Source organism: Orcinus orca, chromosome 3 (assembly GCF_937001465.1).
Source record: "Orcinus orca chromosome 3, mOrcOrc1.1, whole genome shotgun sequence".
NCBI lineage: Eukaryota > Metazoa > Chordata > Mammalia > Artiodactyla > Delphinidae > Orcinus > Orcinus orca.
The window spans coordinates 5,690,719-5,714,520 of record NC_064561.1 but is presented as its reverse complement, the minus strand read 5'-3'; the positions used below and the strand labels follow the sequence as shown (position 1 = coordinate 5,714,520).

The window sequence follows — 23,802 nt, the reverse complement described above, 5'->3', positions numbered from 1 at the left end:
GTTGCAAATGGCAGAATTTCATCCTTTTCATGGTTGAGTAATATTCCATTGTGTGTATGTATGTGTGTATATATGTATATTTATATACATATATACACACATATATATCACATCTTCTTTATCCATTCATCTGTTGATGGACACTTGGGTTGCTTCTATATCTCGGCTATTGTAAATAATGCTGCTATGAACATTGGGGTACATTTATCGTTTCAAATTAGTGTTTTCAATTTTTTGGTTATATACCCAGGAGTGGAATTTCTGGATCATATATTAGTTCTATTTTTAGTTTTTTGAGGAACCACCATAATGTTTTGCATTGTGGCTGGACCAATTTACATTCCTACCAACAGTGTAGAAGGATTCTACTTTCTCCACATCCTTGTCAACATTTGTCATTTGTAGGCTTTTAAATAAAAGCCATTCTGATAAGTTCAGGGGTTATCTCACTGTGGTTTTAATTTACATTTCTTTAATAATTAGTGATGTTGAGCATCTTTTTATGTGCCCATCAGCCATCTGTATGTCTTCTTTGGAAAGATGTCTATTCAGCTTTTCAGACGATTTTTTAATCAGTTGTTTGTGAACCACATGTTTATTGAGATAGTTTACCTTTTTGGGGGGGGGTACTAAGTCTTCAAAACCAAACGTGTATTTACACGTAAGGCACATTTCAACTTGGACTGGCTACATTTCACTGCCATATTGGACAGTGCTGGTCTAGAATATTGTAATTTTCTCCTGTTACTGAACTCAGGTTTGGCATATCACCACTCAAAAGCCGATACTCGAGAGACAAGTGTTGGTTGAAAAGAAAAGGTTGCTTTATTCAGGAGGCCAGCAACCTGGGGAGAAGGCAGACTCATGTCCAAAAGACATCTCCCAGCTGCCGATCAGGGGCAAAAGCTTTTAAAGGAGAGTTTCAGGGGTGGATAGATGGAGGGAGGGGGCTACATGCCGAAACAGTAGAGTCGGCTCCGACAATCACCTTGAAGTTGTTCATGCAGTGGTCTGATCAATGTCATCTGGATTGTTTTAAGTACAATTAATCTTCAGTTCCAGGGTTGGTTTGTTCCCATTTCCTTGAGGCCAGTTCTTAAAACTGTGTAAGATGCGGCAGCTTATGTCATGGCTACAGTCTGGTCATCACGTAGTTAACTTCCCCCACCTGATAGGGGTTTTGGTATCCACTAAGCAGCTCAAAGCCTATGGCTCAGAATATTATCTATAGCCCTTGAGGAGGAACTAAAGGTCCTGACTTTGCTTAATGGCAAAACTATTATTTTGTCCTGTTTGACTGTTTTTCTTTGGTTCTGCATTTTTTCATTTCTCTGATTAAATTTATTCTTTGGCTAAAGTTTTTCTACAGACAAGAGGCAGGCAGAGGACATGGGGGGAAGTGGTGTCTGTCCTGGGAAGGCCCCGTAGGGTCCTGCTCTGTTACACTCCCTTTGGAAAAAATAAGTTTAAAACTTTCTATGTGTGGAAAGTGAGTATGTTTTAGGTTTAAAATATGTGATTAAATTCTAGATAACTTTGGAATGGCCCCCGAGATCTGGCTGGCGAGGATAATGTTCTCTTTCCTAAAGTATTGCCAATCTTGTCTGTTCAAGGACGATCAATTTAATATGATTAGATGCCAGCTCCTCCAACTCCTCTTACAAAGAAGTCAGCCACTGAGAGATGTGACCCCGCCCCTGTGATGTAATAACTACAGAAGAGATGGACCAATGGGGAACTGGCTCTGCTCTGATGGACAGGCATAGGGGGCGGGGCCGTGGCATTACACATTTCCCTGGCTCCGATGAGGCTAAGACCAGGCTCCAGCCTTCTGGACTTTGAGAAAAAGGTAGCCCCAGAACTGGAAATCCATAAGCAACCATGTCATGGTGGCCTAACAGGGCTCCATGGGGTTGCCTGACCAGATCCTTTCATGGAGCAACAGTCTCAATTTTCTTTTAAGAAAGAAAATGTGTCCTAACCAGGTATTGGTTTAGGGTGAGCACATGATCCAGGCCCAGCCAATCAAAGTCCAAAATTTGGCAAAGGGGTGGGCAAGATGAGCCAGACTCAACCAATGAGACTCAAGCCAGAGGCTTTAGGGATTCTTTTGTTGCTTGCATATTTTGGTTGTGCCGGCATGCAGGCGGGATCTAGTTTCCTGACCAGGGATTGAACCTGGGCCCCCTGCATTGGGAGCACGCAGTGTTACCCACTGGACCACCAGGGAAGTCCCCAAGCCTGAGGCTTTTATTGGGTTAACCAGGACAAAGGGCATTCTCTCTTTTTTCCCCCTCTGTCAGACTGCCAGGATATAAGTCTGGTGCTGTGACAGGGGAGAACTTGCTTGAGAGTGAAGCCAGCACTACGGAGAGCAGACCTGACACGGAGTCGGGTCCTGGAGACATTATCTGAGACCCTAGATCCAGCCATACCTGAGTCTGTTGTTCTAACCCTGAGCCCCTCAGTTACATAATCCAGAAATGTCCTTCCACTTTTGCTCGAGCTAGCTTGACGGGGGGTCTGCGGCACCTGCAACTCGCACAATCTTGGCTACTACAGGGGGCTGGGCAGTTGGCAAATGAAGAAAGAGGCTTAAGAAGGGGCTTTGCCTGTCGAAGTCTGCACTCTGAGACAGGAGGATGACTGTGTTGGAACTGAGACCTCTAAAAGGCTCTTCTTGGGGTCCAGATACAGGTGGACAATTGTGGGTCTTGGAGACAAAGAGGCATTCGCATCAGGGTCAGGGGACAGCGAGGGAGCAGGATGGACAAGGTACTACACTCGCCCTCTCTGGTCCCTAACACTCTTCTGATTCTGTGGTCCCACTCCAACCCCATGGCCAAGATGGGGCTAGGAGGGAGGACCTGGGAGGGGAATCCCTGGATTGGGGTCTGCTGGGCTCCATGGGCACCAGAAGTGTTTGTGTGATCTCAGCTCACGACTACCATGATCAGACAGGTGGGTGTACCATCGTAGGGGGTGGCTGTCCGTGGGAAGAGAGTCCAAAACATCCTGAAAACCACAAACCCACCCTGTCACCCATTCTCCAGCCTCTGGAGTGTGCTGCTGGGGTCTGTGACATTTAAATCTTGGGTCCCTCTTAAGACTGGGCACTGGGGCGTCCCTGGTGGTGCAGTGGTTAAGAATCTGCCTGCCAATGCAGGGGACACGGGCTTGAGCCCTGGCCCGGGAAGATCCCACATGCCGCGGAGCAACTAAGCCCGTGTGCCACAACTACTGAGCCTGAGCTCTAGAGCCCGCGAGCCACAACTACTGAGCCCACATGCCACAACTACTGAAGCCTGTGCACCTAGAGCCCGTGCTCCATAACAAGAGAAGTACCAGGACAGTGAGAAGCCCGCGCACCGCAACGAACAGTAGCCCCCGCTCGCCACAACTAGAGAAAGCCCGCGCCCAACACAGCCATAAATAAATAAATTAATTAATTTAAAAAAGAATAATTAAAAAAAAGACTGGGTGCTAAGTGTTCTGAAGTCTCTGTCTGCATCTCTCAGGGGCTGGGTTCTGAGACTCCTGGGTTAAGATTCTCAGGAAACCGGATCTTGGATCACCTGGATTTGTGCCTGCAGCAATGCTGAGGATTTGCCTTCCAGGGCTTTGACTCCAGACTGAGACCAACGTCATCCAAGCTGGGGTGGGGACTTGATGTTGGAAGTACGAGTGTCTGTCCAAGGCATACATGTGTCTATGTGTCCCTAGGTCCCTCTCCACAGTGGGCATGTGTGTGTCTGTGGGCATGGTGTCTTTGTGCAACAGTGGTAACTGGGTTGTGCACTGTGTGTGCACATGGCTGTGTGTAACTGTGTACATACGTGTAGTGTGTGTACCTAGGTGGTGTATTGACCTGTGTGTGTGTGTTATTTATTCAAGACATTTTCCTGAGCACCTACTATGTGCCATGCTCTCTTCTAAGCGCCAGGATACACCAAAGAGCAAACAAGTCCCCTGCCCTGTGTTTTCATATTTGAGCGTTCATGAGGGGTATGAATGAATGTCCCTTGATGCAGGTGGGGAGTGAGGGACGGTGCTCAGGACTCTGGACTCAGCAATGGATTGAGGGATGCACCCTGACGCTGGGGCTGCTGGTGGCTTGAGGCCCTGGAGTGTATGTGGGGTAGGGGGTGGGGGGGTTCCTGTCCTGTCCAGACCCAGATCCCGATGAGGCTTCGTTGTGAGCAGTGGGGGAGAATGGCCCAGCAACTTCCCAGGAGGCCCGAGACCTTAGGGTGACCGTCAAGGTGGCCTCAAAGGTAACACTCTCGGGACCTCCCTACTGGTCCAGTGGTTAAGACTCCACGCTTCCAATGCAGGGGGGCGCGGGTTCGATCCCTGGTCAGGGAACTAAGATCCCACATGCCCACCCGGTGTGGCCAAAAATAAATAAATAAAGGTTACACTCCCTTAGGCCATGAGCCTTGGGTGTGGTTGTCATTACAGGAAGTTAAGGCCCCATTTTCAGAAGTGGAAGTGGCGGACAAGGGAGGAGGGGGGAATGGGGCGGAAGGAAGTCACGGCTGTCCCCCACCCCCCTCCCTCTGGCACCTTGCTCTTTTTGAAGATGCCGGCTCAGTCACCCACACCCCACAGAAGACAACAGCACACGTCCCGGGCTTTCTCCATCATCTTCTCGGAGGTTTATTTCCAGCCCCGCCCCTCTGAGACAGGAACCCGCCCCTCCGAGGCCTGGCCACGCACCCAGGCCCGCGCCACCGCCCCCCAAGCGCAACCTTAGGCTATTCGGCCCGCAGGCGACAGCAGCGAGCTCCGGTCCAGTCCATGCCGGCGCACTGACAGTGGCACGTGGTCTCGGCGCGCACGTCCCACGAGCCACAGGCAGAGCCACAGGTGCAGCTGGTGACGGCGAAACCTGCGAGGCGGAGCGAGGAGGAGAGAGCTTGGACTCTGAGCCAGAGGCTGCTGGCCTGGGGTTCCAGGGGGATGGCAGCGTGGGCGGCGGGGAGGCCGGGGGCCTGGACACCAGTGTCCTGAGGAAATGGCGTCCGGGAGTTGGGGGAAGGGACAAGGCTGGGAGTGCAGACCAGGACATTACAGAAGTAGAGGCTGAGACTCTGTGGTCCTAGAGAAATAGAGGCTGGACCTAGGGGAGGGGGTTATGGGGTACTGAGAACAGAACTGAGAGCCTGGACCACGGGTTCTGTACTCACCTGCGGGGCAAGTGACCAGGTGCCCCCTGGAGGTGACACTCCGGCAGTCCAGGCCAATGTTCCTTATTGCCGCAGGATCTATGGAAGGAGTGACCGAGGTAACTGTGAAACCGAGCTGCCCCTCCCCCAATCTCATGCTGCCCAGGCCCTGGTGGTTTGGAGATGGGCAGGGGGCTCAAGGAAACCGCCCCTGGGGAAGGTCGGGAGCTCATCACCTCTCAAGATTCTGCTTTGAGGTGGGTGTTTTGGAGGGAGGAGGGTTTGGAGCTATTGCTAAAGGTGGAGCTGGGGGGAAATGGGGTTGGGTTGGGTTTGGGGTTGAGATTTGGTTGGGGTTGGAGTTGGGGTTGGCTTGACGGTCGCTCCATGTCAGGAATCAGAGGGGCCCCTGAGGCCCCTGCCGAGGTTGGATGCGAGGGTGCTCACTTAGGGAGCTGGTGAGTTCCTGGATCTTCTCACTGATGGCTTTATCCATGGGACACGTCAACTTGCCACACACCAGCAGCCCCAGGACTGGGAGGAGGAGGAGGGAGAGAGCCTTCATCCTGTAGGTGCTGCAAGAGGGAACCGAGAGACCCCAGCTGCATCAGCCCCTCTCCAACCTGGGAAGGGTCAGGCCCACAGAATGTGTGGGATCGGGAACGCTGGGTCCCCACGGGGGACGGGGCTGGAGGCCCAGCTTTGCCCCTAAAGGCGGGAGCAACTGTCACTTACCCTCTCCGTGGACTCAGCAGGCCCAATTTTGGACACGAATGACGTGCCTCTGCCTCAGCTCTCTCTTTAAGGCCTCCGAGTGTGGGGCTTCCTGTCTTGGCTAAGACCCCTGGCATCCTGGGACTCCCTTCCCACATCCGGGGCTAAGAGGAAGCCCCAGGGTAGAGTCCAGGGACCTAGTGGTGCCACAGCCTCTCCTTCAAGAGCTTCCCTTCCCACATCCAGGCTGGGACTGGTCCAGAGGGTAGAACCTGGGGGATAATTCCAGGAACCATGGTCGACGGGGCAGGGACAGATACAGGAGCTTGCACGGAGGGGAGGGGGCACACAAACGTGCCCAAAATAATGTCCTTGTTTGAGAACTGCATGCCATGTTCATTCCCAAAAAGCCATCACCATAGAAGAGATAGATAAAATCATGGTTTATTCCTTCGATAGAATAATCGACAATTGACGTGTGCAAACTACGGCCCATGGGCCAGATCTAGCCCACCATCTTTTTTTTTTTTTTTTGGCCACACTGAGCATCATGCGGGATCTTAGTTCCCCAACCAGGGATCGAACACCCATCCCCCTGCAATGGAAGCACGGAGTCTTAACCACTGGACCACCAGGGAAGTCCCGCCTACCATCTCTTTTTGTATGACTCATGAGCTAAGAATGGTTTTCACATTGTTTGGGTTTGTTTTGTTTCCAATATGGATGGATTTTAAAAAAATTGTGATAAAACACCCGTAACATAAAATGCACCATTTTAACCATTTTCAAGTGTAAATTCAGCAGCATTAAGGCAGTGTGACCACCGAGGCAGACACTGGAATGCTGTGGCCACAAGCCAAGGAATGCCAGAAGCCACCAGAAGCTGGAAGAAGCAAAGAACCAACTTTTCCCTAGTCTTTAGAGGGAGTATGGCTTGATTTCAGCCATACAGTGTTGTGTAATCATCAGCCCTGTCCATTTCCAGAACTTTCTTTTTACCATCCTCAACTGAAGCCTTACCTATTAAACACTAAGTCCCACTTCCTCTTGAAGCCCCTGGTAACCTCTCATCTAGTTTCTATTTCTATGAATTTGCCTATTCATATAGCAAATAAGTGGAATCATACAATATTTATCCTTTTGTGCCTGCCTTATTTCACCGAGCATAACATTTTAAGGTTCATCCATGTTGTAGCATGGATCAGAACCTCATTCCTTTTTAAGGCTAATATTCAATTTTATGTCCATACCGCATTTCGTGTATCATCTGTTGATGGACAGTTGGGTTGTTCCCACCTTTTGGCTATTGTGAAGGACGCTGCTATGAACCTAGGGGCAGGACAGGATAAAGACACAGGCGTAGAGATGGACTTGAGGACACGGAGAGGGGGAAGAGTAAGCTGGGGCGAAGTGAGAGAGTAACATTGACATATATATTCACTACCAACTGTAAAATAGCTAGCTAGTGGGAAGCAGCTGCATAGCACAGGGAGATCAGCTCAGTGCTTTGCGACCACCTAGAGGGGTGGGATAAGGAGGGTGGGAGGGAGACGCAAGAGGGAGGGGATATGGGCATATACGTATGCATATAGCTGATTCACTTTGTTATACAGCAGAAACTAACACAACATTGTAAAGCAATTATACTCCAATAAATATGTTTAAAAAATTAAAAAAAATAACTTTTGAAGGATGCAAAAGAAGTGGGCAGCTCTAACTACAGGCAGGGTGAAAAGCAGAGAGAATGTGTGGAACCCCTGGGGCTCCCCAGGGACTCAGTTTGAAAACTTAGTTCAGTAGCAGGAAAGAGTTATATATGCCCTGATAAAGAAATGTTCACATACTGAGGTCTGGGGAAGTCATTCTGGCTTATACATGAGTTAATGTGAATTTTGTGCTAGGTAAAACAGCCTGCTTGTGGCCTATGAAAACTACATTGTGCACCTGCTTTAATTATTAAAGAAAAGGGCACATTGACCAGAAGTAAAGAATGTCCGTGTTCAAAATAAAGATTAAAGCCCCTCTTCCTGGGATGCCGGGGCTGGTCCTCCTTTGATGATAAGACTCCCTTCCCAGGTGCCAAGGTCCTACCGACTCACTGTGTACATGCTGATCTGTTTTTATGAAACCTTGAAGGAGTGTCTCCCTGACTTCTTTGATGTTCTCTGTTCTTACAAGATATAAAACTGTGCTGAAAACCCTGCTTCTCCCAAGCAGTTTCTCAGAGTTTTCCTCTGAGAAGCTGTGTTCTGGGCTATAGTCCTCAGTTTGGCTAAAATAAAACTCTTTCTATTGCTATTATTGATTGTTTATTGATTATTGTCATCGATAGCCCCTTCATTCTCTTTAAAAAAATCCCTTTATTCTCCCTGATTTCTACCAGCAAAACTGAGCTCTAGTGACCTTTTACATCTAATACTACTTAATACAATTCTAGAACCAGGTCTTTAAAAAGTACAATAGGGCAATCACATAACTACAATTTTTAAAAATCAATCTTATTGAGGTATAATTTCCATATAATAAAATGCATCTATCTTAAGTGTTCAGTTGCATACATTTTGACAAGTCTATATACCTGCATACTGCATGAATGTTTTGTTTTTCCCAAGTATTGCTTTTTTTAAAAATCAGGTGTAATTTACATACGGCAAAATTCGCCCTTTTTACTGAGTTCTGAGTTTTGACAAATGCATACAGTTGTGTAACCACTGCCACCAAATACTTATATTTTAAATTATACTTGGAAAAAAAAAGGAAGTTTCCCAAAGATCTGAAGGAAAACTGTCCTGAAGTAACAGAGAAGGAGATTTTTCTACCCATATAACTGGTTTTCCTGTGCGCTGCAGATCTTTTGAATATTTTAAGTGTTACCAGTTTGTTCTCACCTCTGTTAATATACATCTGTCCTTGAAGTAATTTTGAACAAAGAGGCCTGTATCACTCAGAGGACTGGAAACTGTTGCCACTTGTTGTGAAACTGACTTCCAGAGGCAACCTACGCTGCTGACTGGTTGCCTTGCTACATAACTTGGCCTAGTGATGATGTCGCAATGACAGGTACCTCTGCCAATCAGAAGAGAATCATTGACACCTGCTTCCTGTCCCACAAGGATGAAAGAAAATAAAAGTAAAAGCCTTGATAATTATTAGAGAAATGCTAATCAAAGCCACAATAAGGTACCACCTCACACTGGTCAGAATGGCCATCATCCAAAAGTACAAACAATAAATATCATATATATATATCTCAACATTGTATCACTGTGTTGTACACCTGAAGCTAACATGACATTGTAAATCAACTGTACTTCAATAATAAAAAACATAATAAAATTTAAAAAATTAAAAAAACTGTTGGTGGGAATGTAAATTGGTACAGCCACTATGGAGAACAGTATGGAGGTTCCTTAAAAAACTAAAAATAGAACTACCATATGACCCAGCAATCCCACTACTGGGCATATACCATGAGAAAACCATAATTCAAAAAGAGTCATGTACCACAATGTTCACTGCAGCTCTATTTACAGTAGCCAGGACATGGAAGCAACCTAAGTACCCATCGACAGATGAATGGATAAAGAAGATGTGGCACATATATACAATGGAATATTACTCAGCCATAAAAAGAAATGAAATTGAGTTATTTGTAGTGAGGTGGATGGACCTAGAGTTTGTCATACAGAGTGAAGTAAGTCAGAAACAGAAAAACAAGTACCGTATGCTAACACATATATGTGGAATCTAAAAAAAAAAAAAGGTTCTCAAGAACCTAGGGGCAGGACAGGAATAAAGATGCAGACGTAGAGAATGGACTTGAGGACACGGGGAGTGGGAAGGGTAAGCTGGGACGAAATGAGAGAGTGGCATGGACATATATACACTACCAAATGTAAACTGGATAGCTGGTGGGAAGGAGCCACATAGCACAGGGAGATCAGCTCGGTGCTTTGTGACCACCTAGAGGGGTGGGATAGGGAGGGTGCGAGGGACATGCAAGAGGGAGGAGATATGGGGATATATGTATATGTATAGCTGATTCACTTTGCTATAAAGCAGAAACTAACACACCATTGTAAAGCAATTATACTCCAATAAGGATGTTTAAAAAAAATTTAAAGAAAAGGGGAATGGTGTGGAGACGGGAGGGAGAGTCTGACCACAGCTTCCTGACAGCCTCCACCTTGCGCCCCATTTCACAGATGGGAAAACTGATGTTGGGTGAGGCTGAGTCACTCCCGAAGGGGAGATTTCAGATCCAGATTTGTTGGATGCCGGAGTCCTTATTTATTTATTTGGCCGCAGCTCTTGGCTTGTAGGATCTTACTTCCCGGACCAGGGATTGATCCTGCGCCCCCAGCAGTGAAAGCGCCGAGTCTTAACCACTGGACTACTAGGGAAGTCCCAGGAAAGAGTTTTATTTGAGCCAAACTGAGGACTAGAGCCTGGAAGACGGCCTCTCTGATAACTCTGAGGAATTGCCCCAGAGATGCATGGTTTTCAGTGCAGTTTTATATCTTGTCAGAACAAAGAACATCAAACAAGTCAGGGAGACACTCCTTCAAGGTTTCAAAAAAAAACAACAGATCATCATGTACACAGCGAGTCTGTATGACCTCGGCGCCTGGGAAGGGAGTCTTATCATCAAAGGAGGACGAGCCCTGGCATCCCAGGAAGGGAGGCATTTAATCTTTATTTTGAACATGGACATTCTTTATTTCTGGTCAATGTGCCCTTTTCTTTAATAATTAAAGCAGATGCACAATGTAGTTTTCATAGGCCACAAACAGGCTGTTAGCATAAAACAGGCTGTTAGCATAAAATTCAAGTTAACTCATGTATAAGCCAGAATGACTTTCCCTATATCTCAATATGTGAACATTTCTTTGATCAGTATATATGTATTAAATCACTACGTGTACACCTTAAGCTTATGTCAACGAAGCTGGGGGAAAACCAGATTCCACATTTAAGTATTTGTCTGTCTCCATCTGACTTATTTCATCCAGCAAATACTTTATGTAAATCTATGTAGACATTACAGAATGAGGCACGGTATGTAGTGGATGCTTCAAACGTAGCTTTTTTTCGGGAGGGGGATCAATATTTTCCCAGGATTTCCCCAGCCACAGACAGGGATCAAGGCTCTGAGTGGTCACTCAATGTGGAGGGGCCACCAGCCAGAACTTCCTCTTCCTGTCCTGTCCCCTCAATACCTCAGCCCTGGGGACCCCATCTCAGCCCAACAGGAACAGAACTTTCCCACTTTCAGGGCTATTTCCTCACCTCCAGGAGTCTTTTCACAATATTTTTGGCAGTAGCTGTTGGTTAACTTGTGTTTTCAGATTTTGAGCAACTTTACAGAAAAAAAAAAAAAAGGGGAAGCTTGCCTTGCTTCCTTGACATCTGCTGGGTTCCCCGGGGCCACTCAGCCCCTCCCCCAGAGGCCTCAGGCAATTCTTGCTTTGCTAGGGTCCTGGGGGTTTCACCATCCCACCTCCACCCCTCTCCGCCCAGCCGGCAGCTCCACCATGTCTGGGATCCTCACTTTTTCGTTCTTTTTTAAAGCAGCTTTATTGAAGTATAATTTACATACTACATTCCTCCATTTCAATTGTACAACTCAGTGATCTGTAGTAAGTTCCACAGGGTTGCACAGCCATTACCACAATCCAATTCTGGAAAGTTTCTATCACCCCTAAAAGGAATCTTGTGCTCCTTTGCAGTCACTCTCTATTCCCACCCCCACCCCTAGGCAACCACTTTCTGTCTGTGAATTTGCTTACTCTGGACATTTCATATAAGTGGAATCGTACACTATGTGGTCTTTTGCATCAAGCTTATTTACTTAGCATAGTGTTTTGAGGTTCATTAATGTCATAACATGTATTTTGGTCCTTGACTGAGCTGCGTTCCATCGCCTGGATGTACCACATTGATTTCCATTCACCAGCTGATGGACATTTGGATTGTTTCCACCTTTTGGCTATTATGAATAATGCCATGAACGTTCCTGGACACGTCTTTGTGTGGATGTATATTTTCCTTTCTCTTGGGTGAATTCTTTTTAATGCAGGGTCAGTTTCCATTGTCTAAATGTACCGTAAAGTATTTAAACTTTTATTTTTTTACTTTTTTAAAAAAACTGAAGTAGAGTTGATTTACAATGCTGTGTTAGTTTCAAGTGTACAGCCAAGTGATTCAGTTATACACACACATATATATATTCTTTTTCAGATTCTTTTCCATTACAGGTTATTACAAGATACTGAGTATAGTTCCCTGTGCTAGACAGCAGGTCCTTGTTTTTTACCTATTTTATATATAGTCGTGTGTCTATGTTAATTCCAAACTCCTGGGAATTCCCTGGTGGTTCAGTGATTAGGACTCAGCACTTTCATTGCCATGGGCCCGGGGTTCCATCCCTGGTAGCGGAACTAAGATCTGCACAGTGCAGCAAAAGAAAAAACAAAAAAACAGAAATCCAAACTCCTAATTTATCTCCCCCACTCACTTTTATTTTTAAGTAGAGCAAACTCAAGACCACAAACTTTTCCCTCCTGTTAACTTGGATGAGATATTGCTCTAGCAGAGCCCCCTGCCCTGCACAGCATGGGCTGAGAAGCCTCCCTGCTATGATGTGTCGCCACGTCCCCACAACCAAGAGCATCAGTGCTCACCACCCCAGGGGTGCCCTCCTGACCTTCTGAAGCCCTGATGCTGACCTGAGGAATCCTTTTTTCTCACTTTGTGGAGTCCTCCTTCTTGGCACATCCTGAGAACTACCGCCCAGCCGGGGCCAGACCATCTTACAGTATTAAATAATAATGATGTATTATTATATTAATACTATATTATCGTGGTATATATTAATATATTATTATTGTGGCAGTCGGTGGTTCTTGGATGTTGCCTCTAAGCTTATACCATGACCACCGGTGACTCTGGAGTCTGTTCCCACCCCAGGCCTCCCCGATGAGCTCACGTGTCCAGCTGCCTCCCGGGGATTCAGCGACCTAATCCACACCCACAATAACATGTAACAAAACGCGCTAGGTTGTAACTTTCCATACGAACCAACTTCAGTAGTTGCTGAGAGTCCTTTCAAGAAGGATCCCAGCTGATTCCAGTGGGAGGAATGACAAGTTTGAAAATAATCTTCAAGAGATATTGGCAATAAATAAATAGATAAAATTTTAAAGTACAGAAAAAAAAATGGGGGAATTCCCTGGCAGTCCAGTGGTTAGGAATCCGCGCTTTCACTGCGGTGACCTGGGTTCGATCCCTCGTTGGGGGAATAAGATGCCACAAGCCTCGCAGCGTCGGGGAAAAAAATAATAAAATTAAATTTAAAAAAATAAAAGGGAGAGATCGGAAGGAATCCATGGCTGCTAAAACCTTTATGTGGAGAATTGTTGGAAACCAGGGACACCTCCCGCCCGCCCCCAACCCACCGACCAATCGTAGGGACATGACATCATGGAGCTCCTGACGTGAGGTCTCACAGGACGCAGAGAGAGGGTGGATTTTACCCTCACACGAGGGTTTTGAGAATTCTGTGTAATGCATGTGGAGGGCTTGGCAGGGTGCCTGGGGCGTGGTCAGGGCCTGACACTACCGGCTGCTGTGGCCCATTTTCGGGGGCGGGGATGGGAGTGGTCCGTGAATATTTGTAGAATCAAAATGCCCTGAGGTGGGAGCCTTTACAACATCGTCTACGTACAAATAAGGGCCAGAGGCCGAGGCGATTTAAGCAACAGAGTTTCGCTGGCGCTGAGAACTATTGAGTAACTCATGACCTACTCCCCCTCCCCCACCCCCGCCGTCTCTAATAGGGTCACCCAAGCTCGGGTTACAGACGCTAAAGATCAAAGCAGCCAGCAAATTGAGCCACAGCGCCCCCTGGCGCTCGGAGCGCTTACCTACCTAGGCGGGTCCCGGAAGAAAACCGCGGCTTTCCAAGGAGGAGAGTTTAAAAGTTAAACTTTAAAAAAAAATTAACTAATTAATTGATTTTGGGCTGCGTTGGGTCTTCCTTGCTGCGCGTGGGGGCGTGGCAGCTACTCTTCGTTGCGGTGCGCGGGCTTCTCATTGCGGCGGCTTCTCTTGTTGCGGAGCACCGGCTCTAGGCGTGTGGGCTCAGTAGTTGTGGCTCGCGGCCTCTAGAGCACAGGCTCAGCATTTGTGGCTCGCGGGCTTAATTGCTCCATGGCATGTGGGATCTTCCCCCACCACGGATCGAACCCGTCTCCCCTGCATTGACAGGCCGATTCTTAACCACTGCTCCACCAGAGAAGTCCCTAAAAGTTAAACTTTTAAATCCATCTCCCTCCCACTCCGTCTCCCAGTAGAAAGGCTTCTCTGCCAAAGCCGTGGCGGGGGGCGGGGCATCCAGGGCCAGCCGTCTCAGTGGTCTGAGATGACTCACTTTCTCCCCTGCACCTCATCTACTCGACAGCCTTGCACGTCCATCTTTCTGCCCTATTACGCGTTTCGCATAAATCTTAGTAGAATTGCTGAATCGGAGGGGTTTTTGCTTCTCCAAGGCCCTACCTGCAAAACTGTCCGTGCAATTTTTCTGGGAAGAGTGTCTTTAGACTTCTCTGAATTCTCAAAAGGATAGGTGACCTCAAAATCAGGGCCAAGTCTTCCGTGGGCAGGGAAGGAGGGCCTCAAGTGTCCTGTGTCCACCCATGCCCCCCTGGTCCCAGTCTTGGAGGGGCCACAACTCCAGAGATGACAGGATGGAAATGGGTAGCGCTCCACTGGGGGGCACTATACCCAATTTACCCGCCCACCAGGGCCCCCTCCCAAGGCACTCATCCCAGCTGAGCCCCATCGCCAACATTAGACTTGGGGCCCCCACCTGACCCTGCTCAGATCCTTTCTGTAGTTTCCCATCATCCCAGCAGGGGCCAAATCCTCACTCAGGCCTCAGGTGGCTCTCAGACCTTGTCGTCCCTCAAGACCTTTCCCTCTGGCTCCATTCTGCTCTCTTGCCTTTGCCTCCACTGTGCCCTCCCCTCCCTTCCCAGACTCCTCTTCACTTTCATTCTCTTAAGTGCCACCTCCTCCAGGAAGCCTTCCCAGGCTGCCCCTGAGTGGATTACCATGTTCTTGGGGCTCCCACAGCCACATGTGCCACAGACTGCCAGCCTGGCTGTGTGTCTGTGCCCCAGAGAGAAGGGCCTTCATCTATCTTATTCAGGCTGTGAGATTCACATCTCACTTTAGCTGAGTGTTATGGGCTGAACTGTGTCCCCAGAAAATTCATATGCTGAAATCCTAACCCCCATGCCTCAGAATGTGACTGTATTTGGAGACAAGATTTTTAAAAGATAATTAAGTCAAAACGAGGTCATTAGTGTAGACTTTAAGCCAATATGACTGGTATCCTTATAAGAAGAGGAGATTAGGGGCTTCCCTGGTGGCACTGTGGTTAAGAATCCGCCTGCCAGTGCAGGGGACATGGGTTTGAGCCCTGGTCCGGGAAGATCCCACATGCCACAGAGCAACTAAGCCCGTGCACCACAACTACTGAGCCTGCGCTCTAGAGCCTGTGAGCCACAACTACTGAAGCCCGGGCGCCACAACTACTGAAGCCCACGTGCCACAACTACTGAAGCCCGCACGCCTAGAGCCCGTGCTCCACAACAAGAGAAGCCACCGCAATGAGAAGCCCGTGCACCTCAACGACGGGTAGCCCCCGCTCGCTGCAACTAGAGAAAGCACGCGTGCAGCAATGAAGACCCAATACAGCCAAAAATAAAATAAATTAAAATAAATAAATTTAAAAGAAGAAGAAGAGGAGATTAGGACACAGACACACACAGAGCGAAGAGCATGTGAGGACACAGGGAGAAGATGGCCATCTATAAGCCAAGGAGAGAGGGTTTAGAAGAAATCAACCCCGCCGACACCTTGATCTTGGACTCCCGGTTTCCAGAACTGTGAGAGAATAATCTCTGTTGTGTAGGTCACCCGGAATGTGGCACTTTGTTATGGCAGCCTTAGCAAACTAACACACCCAGTGAAGGGTCTGATAAGTCCTGCAGTTAGGAGCCCCTGTGAACAGCCTGGAGAAAGTGGGGGCGGGGAGGAGGATAAGCAGGGAGAGTTCTAACTCTCTGGGGTGGGAAATGGGCATCGTTTGCTGTGTTCCTCACACAAATGCAGATTCTGATCCTAGGAGCCTGAGAAGACCCCTGGCCTCGTGTGGCCCCAGGCCCCACTGAGACAGTTCCTGAAGGGCTGGGGGTGCTGGGATACAGGGCCTGTTCTGCTTGTTAACACTACTACTGATGGTCCCATCGGAGCAGCCGAGATAACCCTAGTACCAGTAGAGGAAGAGCTGCTGTCATTTTCTGGTGCCGTCAGCTTTCGGCGCCATTTCACCTCCTCTGCAAAGCCACTGCCGTCATTGGCCCCCATGTTTTTGGAAGGGGGACCCAAGAAGTTGGCCAAAACCTAGCAGCTAGTAGATCTTGGAGCCAATATTCAAATTAGAGCTTGGGATGCCCTCTGGAAGGACAACAGGATGGGGTGGGGCCTGAGGCACAGGTCAGGGAATGGGACCCAAGGGTGGCAGTCCTCGTCTAGCTCCCATGGAAAAAAAGTGAGGTGGGTGCCAGCTGGCAGAAACATGGGAGTTTATTTCTCTGAAAAGCGCAGGGGGCAGGTCAGGCGGGGGCGGGAGGGTCAGGGCAGGGAAATGTCCTCCAGCTTCTGGTCCAGCGTCTTGAGGTCATCCAGGAAGCGGGTCGGGGTGAGGATGTGTGAGGAGCCTGGGCAGGAGGATGGGGTTGGGGGAGTGGCCTCGGCCACTCCTAGGTGACCCCTTCCCTGGGAAGCCAAGCCCTAGCCCCTCAGGTATCCGGTATCCTCTCACCCAGGCCCTGTGGAGGCTCTAGGCTTTGGGCACCCAGAAGGCACGCAGCTGTCAGTCCCCCAGGGACCCACACACAGGGGCAGGCTCCCGGCCCCACCCCAGCCCAGGGGCCCCAGTCCTGGCCACTCACCGATAAGCACCTCCCACTTGCCATCAGTGGCCCTGGTCACCTCATAGGCGGCCCGCATCTCTGACATGGCCACACCGCCCACGATGTAGACGATAAGCCGGGGCCCTGCCCGGGCCTCCACGCCCGCCTTGTTCTTGTGCCAGTGGCCGAAGCGGGCGCTGTCGGGGGAGACAGGGAAAGGTCAGTCTCAACAGCAGACCACCACCCCCATACCCAAGCCTCACCTCCCACAGGCCTGGGCACAGCTGGGGCGGGGGCATCCCTGGGCCTCACCTGACAGCAGCCTGGGAGCTGGGCGTGGGTGCAGGGTCAGACACGAAGGGCCACAGCTTCCGGTCCAGCCGGTCCTCCACGGCATCCTGGGGCCAGAGGAGGAGGCTGAAGAGAGGGGCCCGGGCGACGGGGTGCACGGCCTGGAGCCCCCTCCATAGGGTGTGTTCATGGGCCACGATCCTGGCAGATGGGAGCCACCATCTGTGTCTCCGGCCCCTTGGCGACCCAGGACTCTGGGGCCCTAACTTCTTAAGGACCCTGCTCCTCCTCAGCTCCGCAGGGACCCAGAAGTGTGGGCCCACAGACCCTTGGGAACCCAGGATTCTGAGCTCCCTGCCCCTCAGGTACCCAGGAGTCTCAGCATGCAGAGTCCATGGGGACACGGGGGCCGAGGTCACCGGTCTCCAAGCAGGCGGAGGTGCCCGGACTCCACACAGACGGCAGGAGGCCAGGAAGCCAGGTCCCTGGCCTGGTCCTTTGTGTTGCTGCTACTTTTGGTTCCCAGAACGGGCAGGGACTGGCATGGGGAGGACAAAGGGGGACCCAGGGGGCTTTCTGGGGGGCAGGAGCGAATAGAGGGGGACAGAGGAGGGGACCAGCAGGTGGAGAGGAAATGAAGCTCCCCTATGAGGGACCCCTCTGACACCCCACTTCCTCCAGTGTGGGCCTGGGATTGCCCCCATGACAGCGCAAATCGGATGCCACAGGGATGCCCATAATGAAGGATTTCCCCTTAAGCCTGGGGGCTTAGGACGGTGATCAGGAAGAGGGCTGAGCGTTGCCTGGATAGGGGCAGGGGATGGGGGTCAGGCCCCAACCCCCCAGCAGCGGTACCTCCATCACATCCTTGATGATCGGGGTCCAGCGGGACAGCTGATAGGTGGGCTCTGAGCGCTCCCTCCGCTCCAGCCGGCTTGTGGTCCCACAGCCCTACAGGCGGGGCGGGCCGGGGTCAGTGGGGGAATCAGGGAGAAGGAGGCGGGTCATAAATGGGGCTGGGGGCTTGTCGGACTTGGGAAGGTTGCAGACAAAGATGGAGAAAGGGGACAGAGAGAAAGACAGAAGGAAGGAGGGAGACAGAGAGAGAGACAGACGCAGAGAGAGCGAGGAAGGGAAAATGAGAGAGAGGGAGGAAGAAATACAGAGGCAGTGAGACAAAGATGGGACAAGCAGAAAGATCAGGACTAAGAGAGAAAGATGGAGACAGATGTGGGAGGACACAGAAGCAAGGGAACTGAGAAGTGGCGGACAGGGCGACAGACGGGCGCCTGGGAGAGAGACGGAGGACCAACCGGCAAGGGGAGAACATGAGAGATGCGCCTGGCCAGAGGCGGAGGCAGGGTCAGGGGAAGCGGAATGTGTGGAGGTCGGAGCACAGGAAGCTGCCATGTGTGTCCCGCCCAGGTCGGTGGCCCTCAGACCTCTGGGAGCCCAGGGTCAACTGTGTGCCCCATGCTGGTGACCAGGCTATCCGCCCCCGGGACTTGGACCACAGGGACTGGGGCTCTGACTATGCCTTGCCCGCCCTGTTTCTCCTATGACCGCCGAGGCTGGGGACAGCCCTGGTGCCCCCCGGTCCCCAGACCCCACTCAAGCCTCTTGTCCTCCAAGAACCACATCATGCCCTGCGTACCCCTGCCCTGGTGACGTGCCCTGCGCCCCCAGTCACTGCCCTCTGACTCAGTGCCCGCTCCCCAGGCGGCCCCACCCCCATATCCGCCTCCCCCCCAGTCTCTGCCCCAGCATACCCCGGGGTTGGTGACAGTGCCGCCCAGCTGCTCCAGGTTCTGGATGAGGCTGCCCCCATATCCGCCTCCCCCCCGTCTCTGCCCCAGCATACCCCGGGGTTGGTGACAGTGCCGCCCAGCTGCTCCAGGTTCTGGATGAGGCTGCTGTGTGCCTGCACGTTGGCGTGCTGGATCAGCTTGGCCAGGTTCTCCTCGCTCACACCTGGAGGAGGCCGATGGGCGGGCTGACATGGATGGGATGCTCACGGGGTTGCAGGGGAGGGGAGGGTGGGGGGACAGAGGTGGCCATGCACACTTCTGGGTTGAGGGGCTTGCGGTGGGGTGAGGAGGTGGCAGAACCATGACAGGAGCAGCCTACAGTTCAGAGACCCTCGGGACCAGGGGAGCCACCAGGCTGGCGCGGGGGCGTTCCTGATGTTAGAATTCTGGATGCGAATCCCAGAGGGGGTAGTAGACTGGGGGACCCTCTGGAATCAGTTGAGGGGGCCAAATTTGGAGACGTCATAGATTTGCAGGCTCTCCATGCCAACGGAGGCCAATGGAAGGAGGCCCAGGGTCCACAGGGGTATCTGTGGGGTTTGGGGGCATCCCGAGGGCAGGGCAACTGTGGGGTTTAGAGAGTCCCAGGATCACTGGAGACCGCGGTGAGTGGCGGTATACCAAGGCCCCCCCTTGCCCCCTACCCACCATTCCGTAGAAGAATGTAGAGCAACAGAACCCGGATCTTGTCGTAGGCTGGCACTGCGGCGTCCAGAAGCACCGGCACGATCAGCTTCATGGCGTCCTTGATCTTCTCGCCCTCTGCGTCAGAGCCCATGGCTAAGTCCTGTGGGGCATGGGGGTCAGCCACTATGTGGGGGGACGGGGCGGGGCAGGACCATCCCAGGGGGCTCGGCAAGACCTTTGGGCTTCATTTCATCTGACCACCAGGTCTCTGAAGGTTCTACACGTGTTCGCAGAGAGGCCCCACCCCTCGCACACGCCCGTCCTCTCCATAGGCTCCACCCCCTCGCAGCCCCAGCCTCTTCCCCACGGGCCCCACCCCTCACACAGGCCACACCTCTCCATAGGCCCCGTCCCTTACCCTGGTCCTACCTTTCCACGGGCCTGGCACCCCCACAAGCCATACTCTACCCCAGAAAACGCCCCTTCACAGGCCCCGCCTCCCTCACAGGCCCTGCCTCCCCACAGACCCCGCCTCCTCCACAGACCCCGCCCCCCACGCCCAGCCTCCCCTCCACAGACCCCACCCCTGCCCTGGGCTCACCCCACCTGCTCCACACTGCACAGCTTCTCCACAGAGCCCTTGAAGTGCTTCATGCAGTCATCAGCTAAATGCAGGTGCGTAGAATACTGAGGGGCAGAGGTGGGAATTGGGGTAACAGAGGTGAGCCAGGGTGGAGACGGGGTGGCAGTTGGAGGGGGCAGGTTCCCCGCCCCCGCTCACCTTGTTCAGCTCCTTCTGGTACTGTGGCATCTTTTTCAGGATGTGGGACAGGTCTTTGATGTTGGCCTGGGGACAGGAAGGAGCGTGAGCCAGGCCCTGCCTACCGGAGGCCCCTGCTGCAGGCTAGGGATCCAGACTGAGGCCCCGCCCCCATCTTTGGGGGGGAGGGGCGTTCCTCCCAAGCTGCCCACCCTGACACAGGCCCACACCCTACCTTGTCTGTGGTCAGCCTCTTGCTCTCACAGAATGTCTTCAGGAGCTCCGTGACCTTCCTGGCAGTGAGAGTGGGCAGGGGGCAGGATGGGGACGGGTGCCAAGACCGTAGTTTGACGGCAGAATTGGGGGGCATTGCACGGCCAGGGGATGGGAGCCAGGAGACACAGGCCACGTGCGAGCCCACACTGGGGACGCACCGGGGAGGCCAGCGGAGGGGTGTGGCTCGTGGAGGGGCGCTCACCCACAGCGGGAGGCCATGTACCCGGTCCACAGAGGCGTGGGAGGGGGTGGGGACCGCGTGCGGAAGGGCCCATACCCCCGGCGCCCACCACGTGCCCGTACTTGGACACATCTGCGATGTGCATGTGCCGCAGGTCCACCCACAGGTCATCGTCCTCGTCCAGCAGCACGGCCTTCTCCCGGGCCTCGCTGAGCCCCGTGGTCTCATACCTGGGGGAGCAGGAGACATGAGCGTCGGGCGCACTGGCTGAGGACCCAGGTCCGCAGTGATGGCAGATGGCGAGTCCCGGGGTCCACCCACCTGTACGTGTCCTGCTCGATGTCCAGCAGGTCATAGGCCATGGCCTGGAAGGTGAGCTCGTGCAACAGTGGGGACACGGGGTCGGCCGCCCGGTCCATGATGAGGAGCTGTGAGCGACTTTTCTCAGGGCCCTGGGGTGGAGGGGGTGGGCAGGGATGAGGACATTGACCCTGACCCTGGCTGGGCCCTCCCCCCACCTCCCCAGAAAGCCCCCTCACCTCGCCCAGACTGGGAGTGTCTGCCTTGAAGGCGTTCAGCTTGGCTAGGACGGCGTGGGCCAGCTGGGCCGTGTCCTCTGGGCCCCTGGGGGTGGGGTGGGCAGATGTGGGGGGGGCTCAGGGCGTGGGCTTGGGGAGGGCCAGGCGCAGACTGGGGGTCGGGGATGGGGTTAGGGACCAGGGTGAGGACTGGGGCTGGGGTTGGAAACAGGATGGGGTCAAGGTCAGAGGGTGGCATCCAGGTGGGGTTCCCACTTGTGGTAGCGGATGGCCGGGTACTCTTGCAGTGTGGCGCACAGGGTGGCGATCTGCTGGGCCAACGCTTCGAGCTGCCGTGCCCGCTCGCTGGCACGGAAGGGGCAGTAGAGATTGTAGGTGCTGTGCGGGGCATCCAAGGAGAACACCTGGGAGGGCACAGAGCCGCCGCTGGAGGTGTAGCCTTGCCCAACTCCAGCAGCCGCCATCTGCCACTCCCTGGGGCTTCCTCTGGTCTCTGGAGCCTGCTCTGCCATCTAGGAGGCAGGCCTGGGGCAGCCCCCAACTCCTGTCTAGAGAAGGAGGTGGAGAAATACCTCAGTCCCCTCCAACTTGGGACGACGCTGAGGTGAGCTCTATGCTGCCCCCTGCCGTTACCCAGTGGGACAGTACTCCGGGTGCCACAGCGCTAGGAGCTCATTCCGCCCGGTGTTGGCTCCTTTGCTTTCTGATTCAGTGTCCCCTTTACTTGTCTCGGTGCCTGTTTCTGAGGGAACCTGGGACGTTTGGTGACAGACCCCCACCCCTTCCCAGGACTAGGCTGGGCTGTACCTGAGCCTCGTACGGGAGGAAGGCAAGGTGGATCTCTTTCAGCGTCTTCACCACCTTCGCCAGCCGGGAGCGGCCCAGCTCACAGAACAGGGGCTCGGGGCAGGCTGGGGTGGGCAAGAGGGGGCATCAGGCCAGGGCAGCCCACACACCCCCTCGCCCTGACCCCCACCCCACTGGCTCTCCTCACTCACTGTCGGTGAAGAAGATGTGTGCCGCTTTGTAGGTGAAGGTCGGGGTCCCCTGGAAGTCTGCGATCAGGGCCTGCACCGACTGAGGAATGCGGATCACTCTCCAGGCCTGGCCCCTAGACTGACCATCCCCTGCCCCAGCCTCCAGCCAGCTGCCTGTCCCCCATACACTGCAGACATGCGCGCACAGACCCGCTCACATAGGCACCTTCTCCGTGGGGCTCAGCAGATAAATGGCCTCCAGACTGGGGATGGGTTCTCGCCGTTTGTTGATGTCCTCCACAACTAGTAGGAACAGAGGAAGGGGCACATGATGGCAGTGGGGCCAGGGCACATGGGGAGTCTCTGACTCAGGGAGCTGGACACTTGGGAAGGAGGGTCAGATCCTGGAGTGAAGCAGGGGGACTGCACTCCCTAAGGGTCCAAAGCAGGAGGTGCACACCCATGGGTCACACAGCTAAGAGCGTAAGGGTCTGATAAGGGTCCTGCACATTCGGGGGTCACATAGTCATACCCCTTGGGGATCGCCCATAGAAAGTTATCCATTCTGGACGTCACGCACTGAGAGTCCTACATGGTGTTCCACATACAGGGGCTGCACAACCATGGGCTCCCAAATCAGGGCTGTCTGTGCAGTGAGCTGCATATTTGGGAGCTCTGGAGAATTTGAGGGGATCCCACACTCAGGTCCCATCTGGGCAGCATGGGGTGAGAGTGTCCACTCACTGGTGATGCCCTCAGCCAGGATGTCTGACATCTTGCAGCAGGACGACAAGATGCGCATACTCGGGTGGTCCATGATGAGCACCTGTCCAGATGGATGGACAGATGGACCGGCGGACAGACAAGAGGGTGGGAGAGGCTGAACCTGTCCCTGAGGAGGGGCTGGGGCAGTGGGCAGGCCTGACAGCTTCAAGAGCTGGTTGAACACGAGGACCCAGGACCCCATCCCCAACCCACCGCATCCCAGACTGGCCCACCTGACCCCACCTCTGTGGACCAGCAACCTCCTTAAGGAGTTGGAGGGAGTCCCACATTTCAGGGCCCCCCACATGGGTTTGGACAAGGCATTCTGTCTCACCCCTACCTTCCACTCCCCATCCTTCTTGACGCTCCGAATGACTCCGCTCAAAATTTCTGCGGGGAAGTGAGGGGTAGGCTCAGGATGCCAGGTCCTCTGGTCCCACCGTGCCCCCAAACCTTCTGGGTCCCGGGCTGGACCTCCATCTGAACTCACATTTATTCTTCCCCCCAGTCCTGTGAGGTGGCTCCTAGTCACCCCCAATTTATAGACAGGGCCACTGAGGTTCAGAGAAGAGAAGTAAGTTGCAAAAGTACCCTCAGCACTTAAGTGGTGAGTGCCTGAGGCATAAGCAGCCACTGGATAACTATGCTTTAGATAAACGAATAACTGGAAAGCCAAGACTCACATAACAGGTCTCCCTGCCTCCAGAGCTGGGC

General features: G+C 52.6%; 2 protein-coding genes and 1 long non-coding RNA gene across 4 annotated transcripts in view; 1 reads left to right on the top strand and 2 right to left on the bottom strand.

Annotated features, from left to right (window-relative positions):
* Positions 1 to 23,802, bottom strand: part of STXBP2 (syntaxin binding protein 2) — a 98,449-nt gene that overhangs the window by 73,597 nt on the left and 1,050 nt on the right. Inside the window, exons 2-19 of one of the 2 annotated variants that reach the window (XM_004277298.4) lie at positions 23,429 to 23,478; positions 23,068 to 23,149; positions 22,550 to 22,626; positions 22,345 to 22,423; positions 22,154 to 22,257; positions 21,602 to 21,750; positions 21,347 to 21,431; positions 21,129 to 21,259; positions 20,930 to 21,037; positions 20,586 to 20,643; positions 20,372 to 20,437; positions 20,197 to 20,277; positions 19,612 to 19,750; positions 19,017 to 19,126; positions 18,011 to 18,106; positions 17,177 to 17,262; positions 16,904 to 17,061; positions 16,518 to 16,669 (exon numbers count right to left, since the gene is read on the bottom strand). In XM_004277298.4, coding sequence (XP_004277346.1) covers positions 16,584 to 16,669; positions 16,904 to 17,061; positions 17,177 to 17,262; positions 18,011 to 18,106; positions 19,017 to 19,126; positions 19,612 to 19,750; positions 20,197 to 20,277; positions 20,372 to 20,437; positions 20,586 to 20,643; positions 20,930 to 21,037; positions 21,129 to 21,259; positions 21,347 to 21,431; positions 21,602 to 21,750; positions 22,154 to 22,257; positions 22,345 to 22,423; positions 22,550 to 22,626; positions 23,068 to 23,149; positions 23,429 to 23,478 — 1,745 coding nt within the window. In that variant the 3' untranslated portion in view covers positions 16,518 to 16,583. Of the gene's footprint in view, positions 1 to 16,517; positions 16,670 to 16,903; positions 17,062 to 17,176; positions 17,263 to 18,010; positions 18,107 to 19,016; positions 19,127 to 19,611; positions 19,751 to 20,196; positions 20,278 to 20,371; positions 20,438 to 20,585; positions 20,644 to 20,929; positions 21,038 to 21,128; positions 21,260 to 21,346; positions 21,432 to 21,601; positions 21,751 to 22,153; positions 22,258 to 22,344; positions 22,424 to 22,549; positions 22,627 to 23,067; positions 23,150 to 23,428; positions 23,479 to 23,802 lie in introns of those variants that run through there. The other variant, XM_049708353.1, reaches the window with a different exon arrangement.
* On the bottom strand, positions 4,758 to 6,066 carry RETN (resistin). The gene is made up of 4 exons (XM_004277299.4): positions 5,904 to 6,066; positions 5,616 to 5,743; positions 5,190 to 5,267; positions 4,758 to 4,891 (listed from the first exon to the last, which is right to left on the bottom strand). Exons 1-4 carry the CDS (start codon positions 6,038 to 6,040, stop codon positions 4,758 to 4,760), a joined length of 477 nt encoding a protein of 158 aa, XP_004277347.2. The 5' UTR covers positions 6,041 to 6,066.
* LOC117195701 (uncharacterized) lies at positions 4,890 to 8,180 on the top strand. Its single transcript, XR_004475478.2, has 2 exons — positions 4,890 to 5,425; positions 6,342 to 8,180. It is a non-coding gene; the product is annotated as an uncharacterized LOC117195701 (long non-coding RNA).

Bases quoted from the DNA above. Each gene is read 5' to 3' on its own strand.
- RETN (XM_004277299.4), bottom strand. From the start codon at position 6,040: ATGTGGGAAGGGAGTCCCAGGATGCCAGGGGTCTTAGCCAAGACAGGA. The intron at 5,744-5,903 runs GTAAGTGACAGT...TCCCTCTTGCAG, and splicing joins CTGCTGAGTCCACGGAGAGG to CACCTACAGGATGAAGGCTC. The intron at 4,892-5,189 runs GTGAGTACAGAA...TCCGCCTCGCAG, and splicing joins CCTGGTCACTTGCCCCGCAG to GTTTCGCCGTCACCAGCTGC.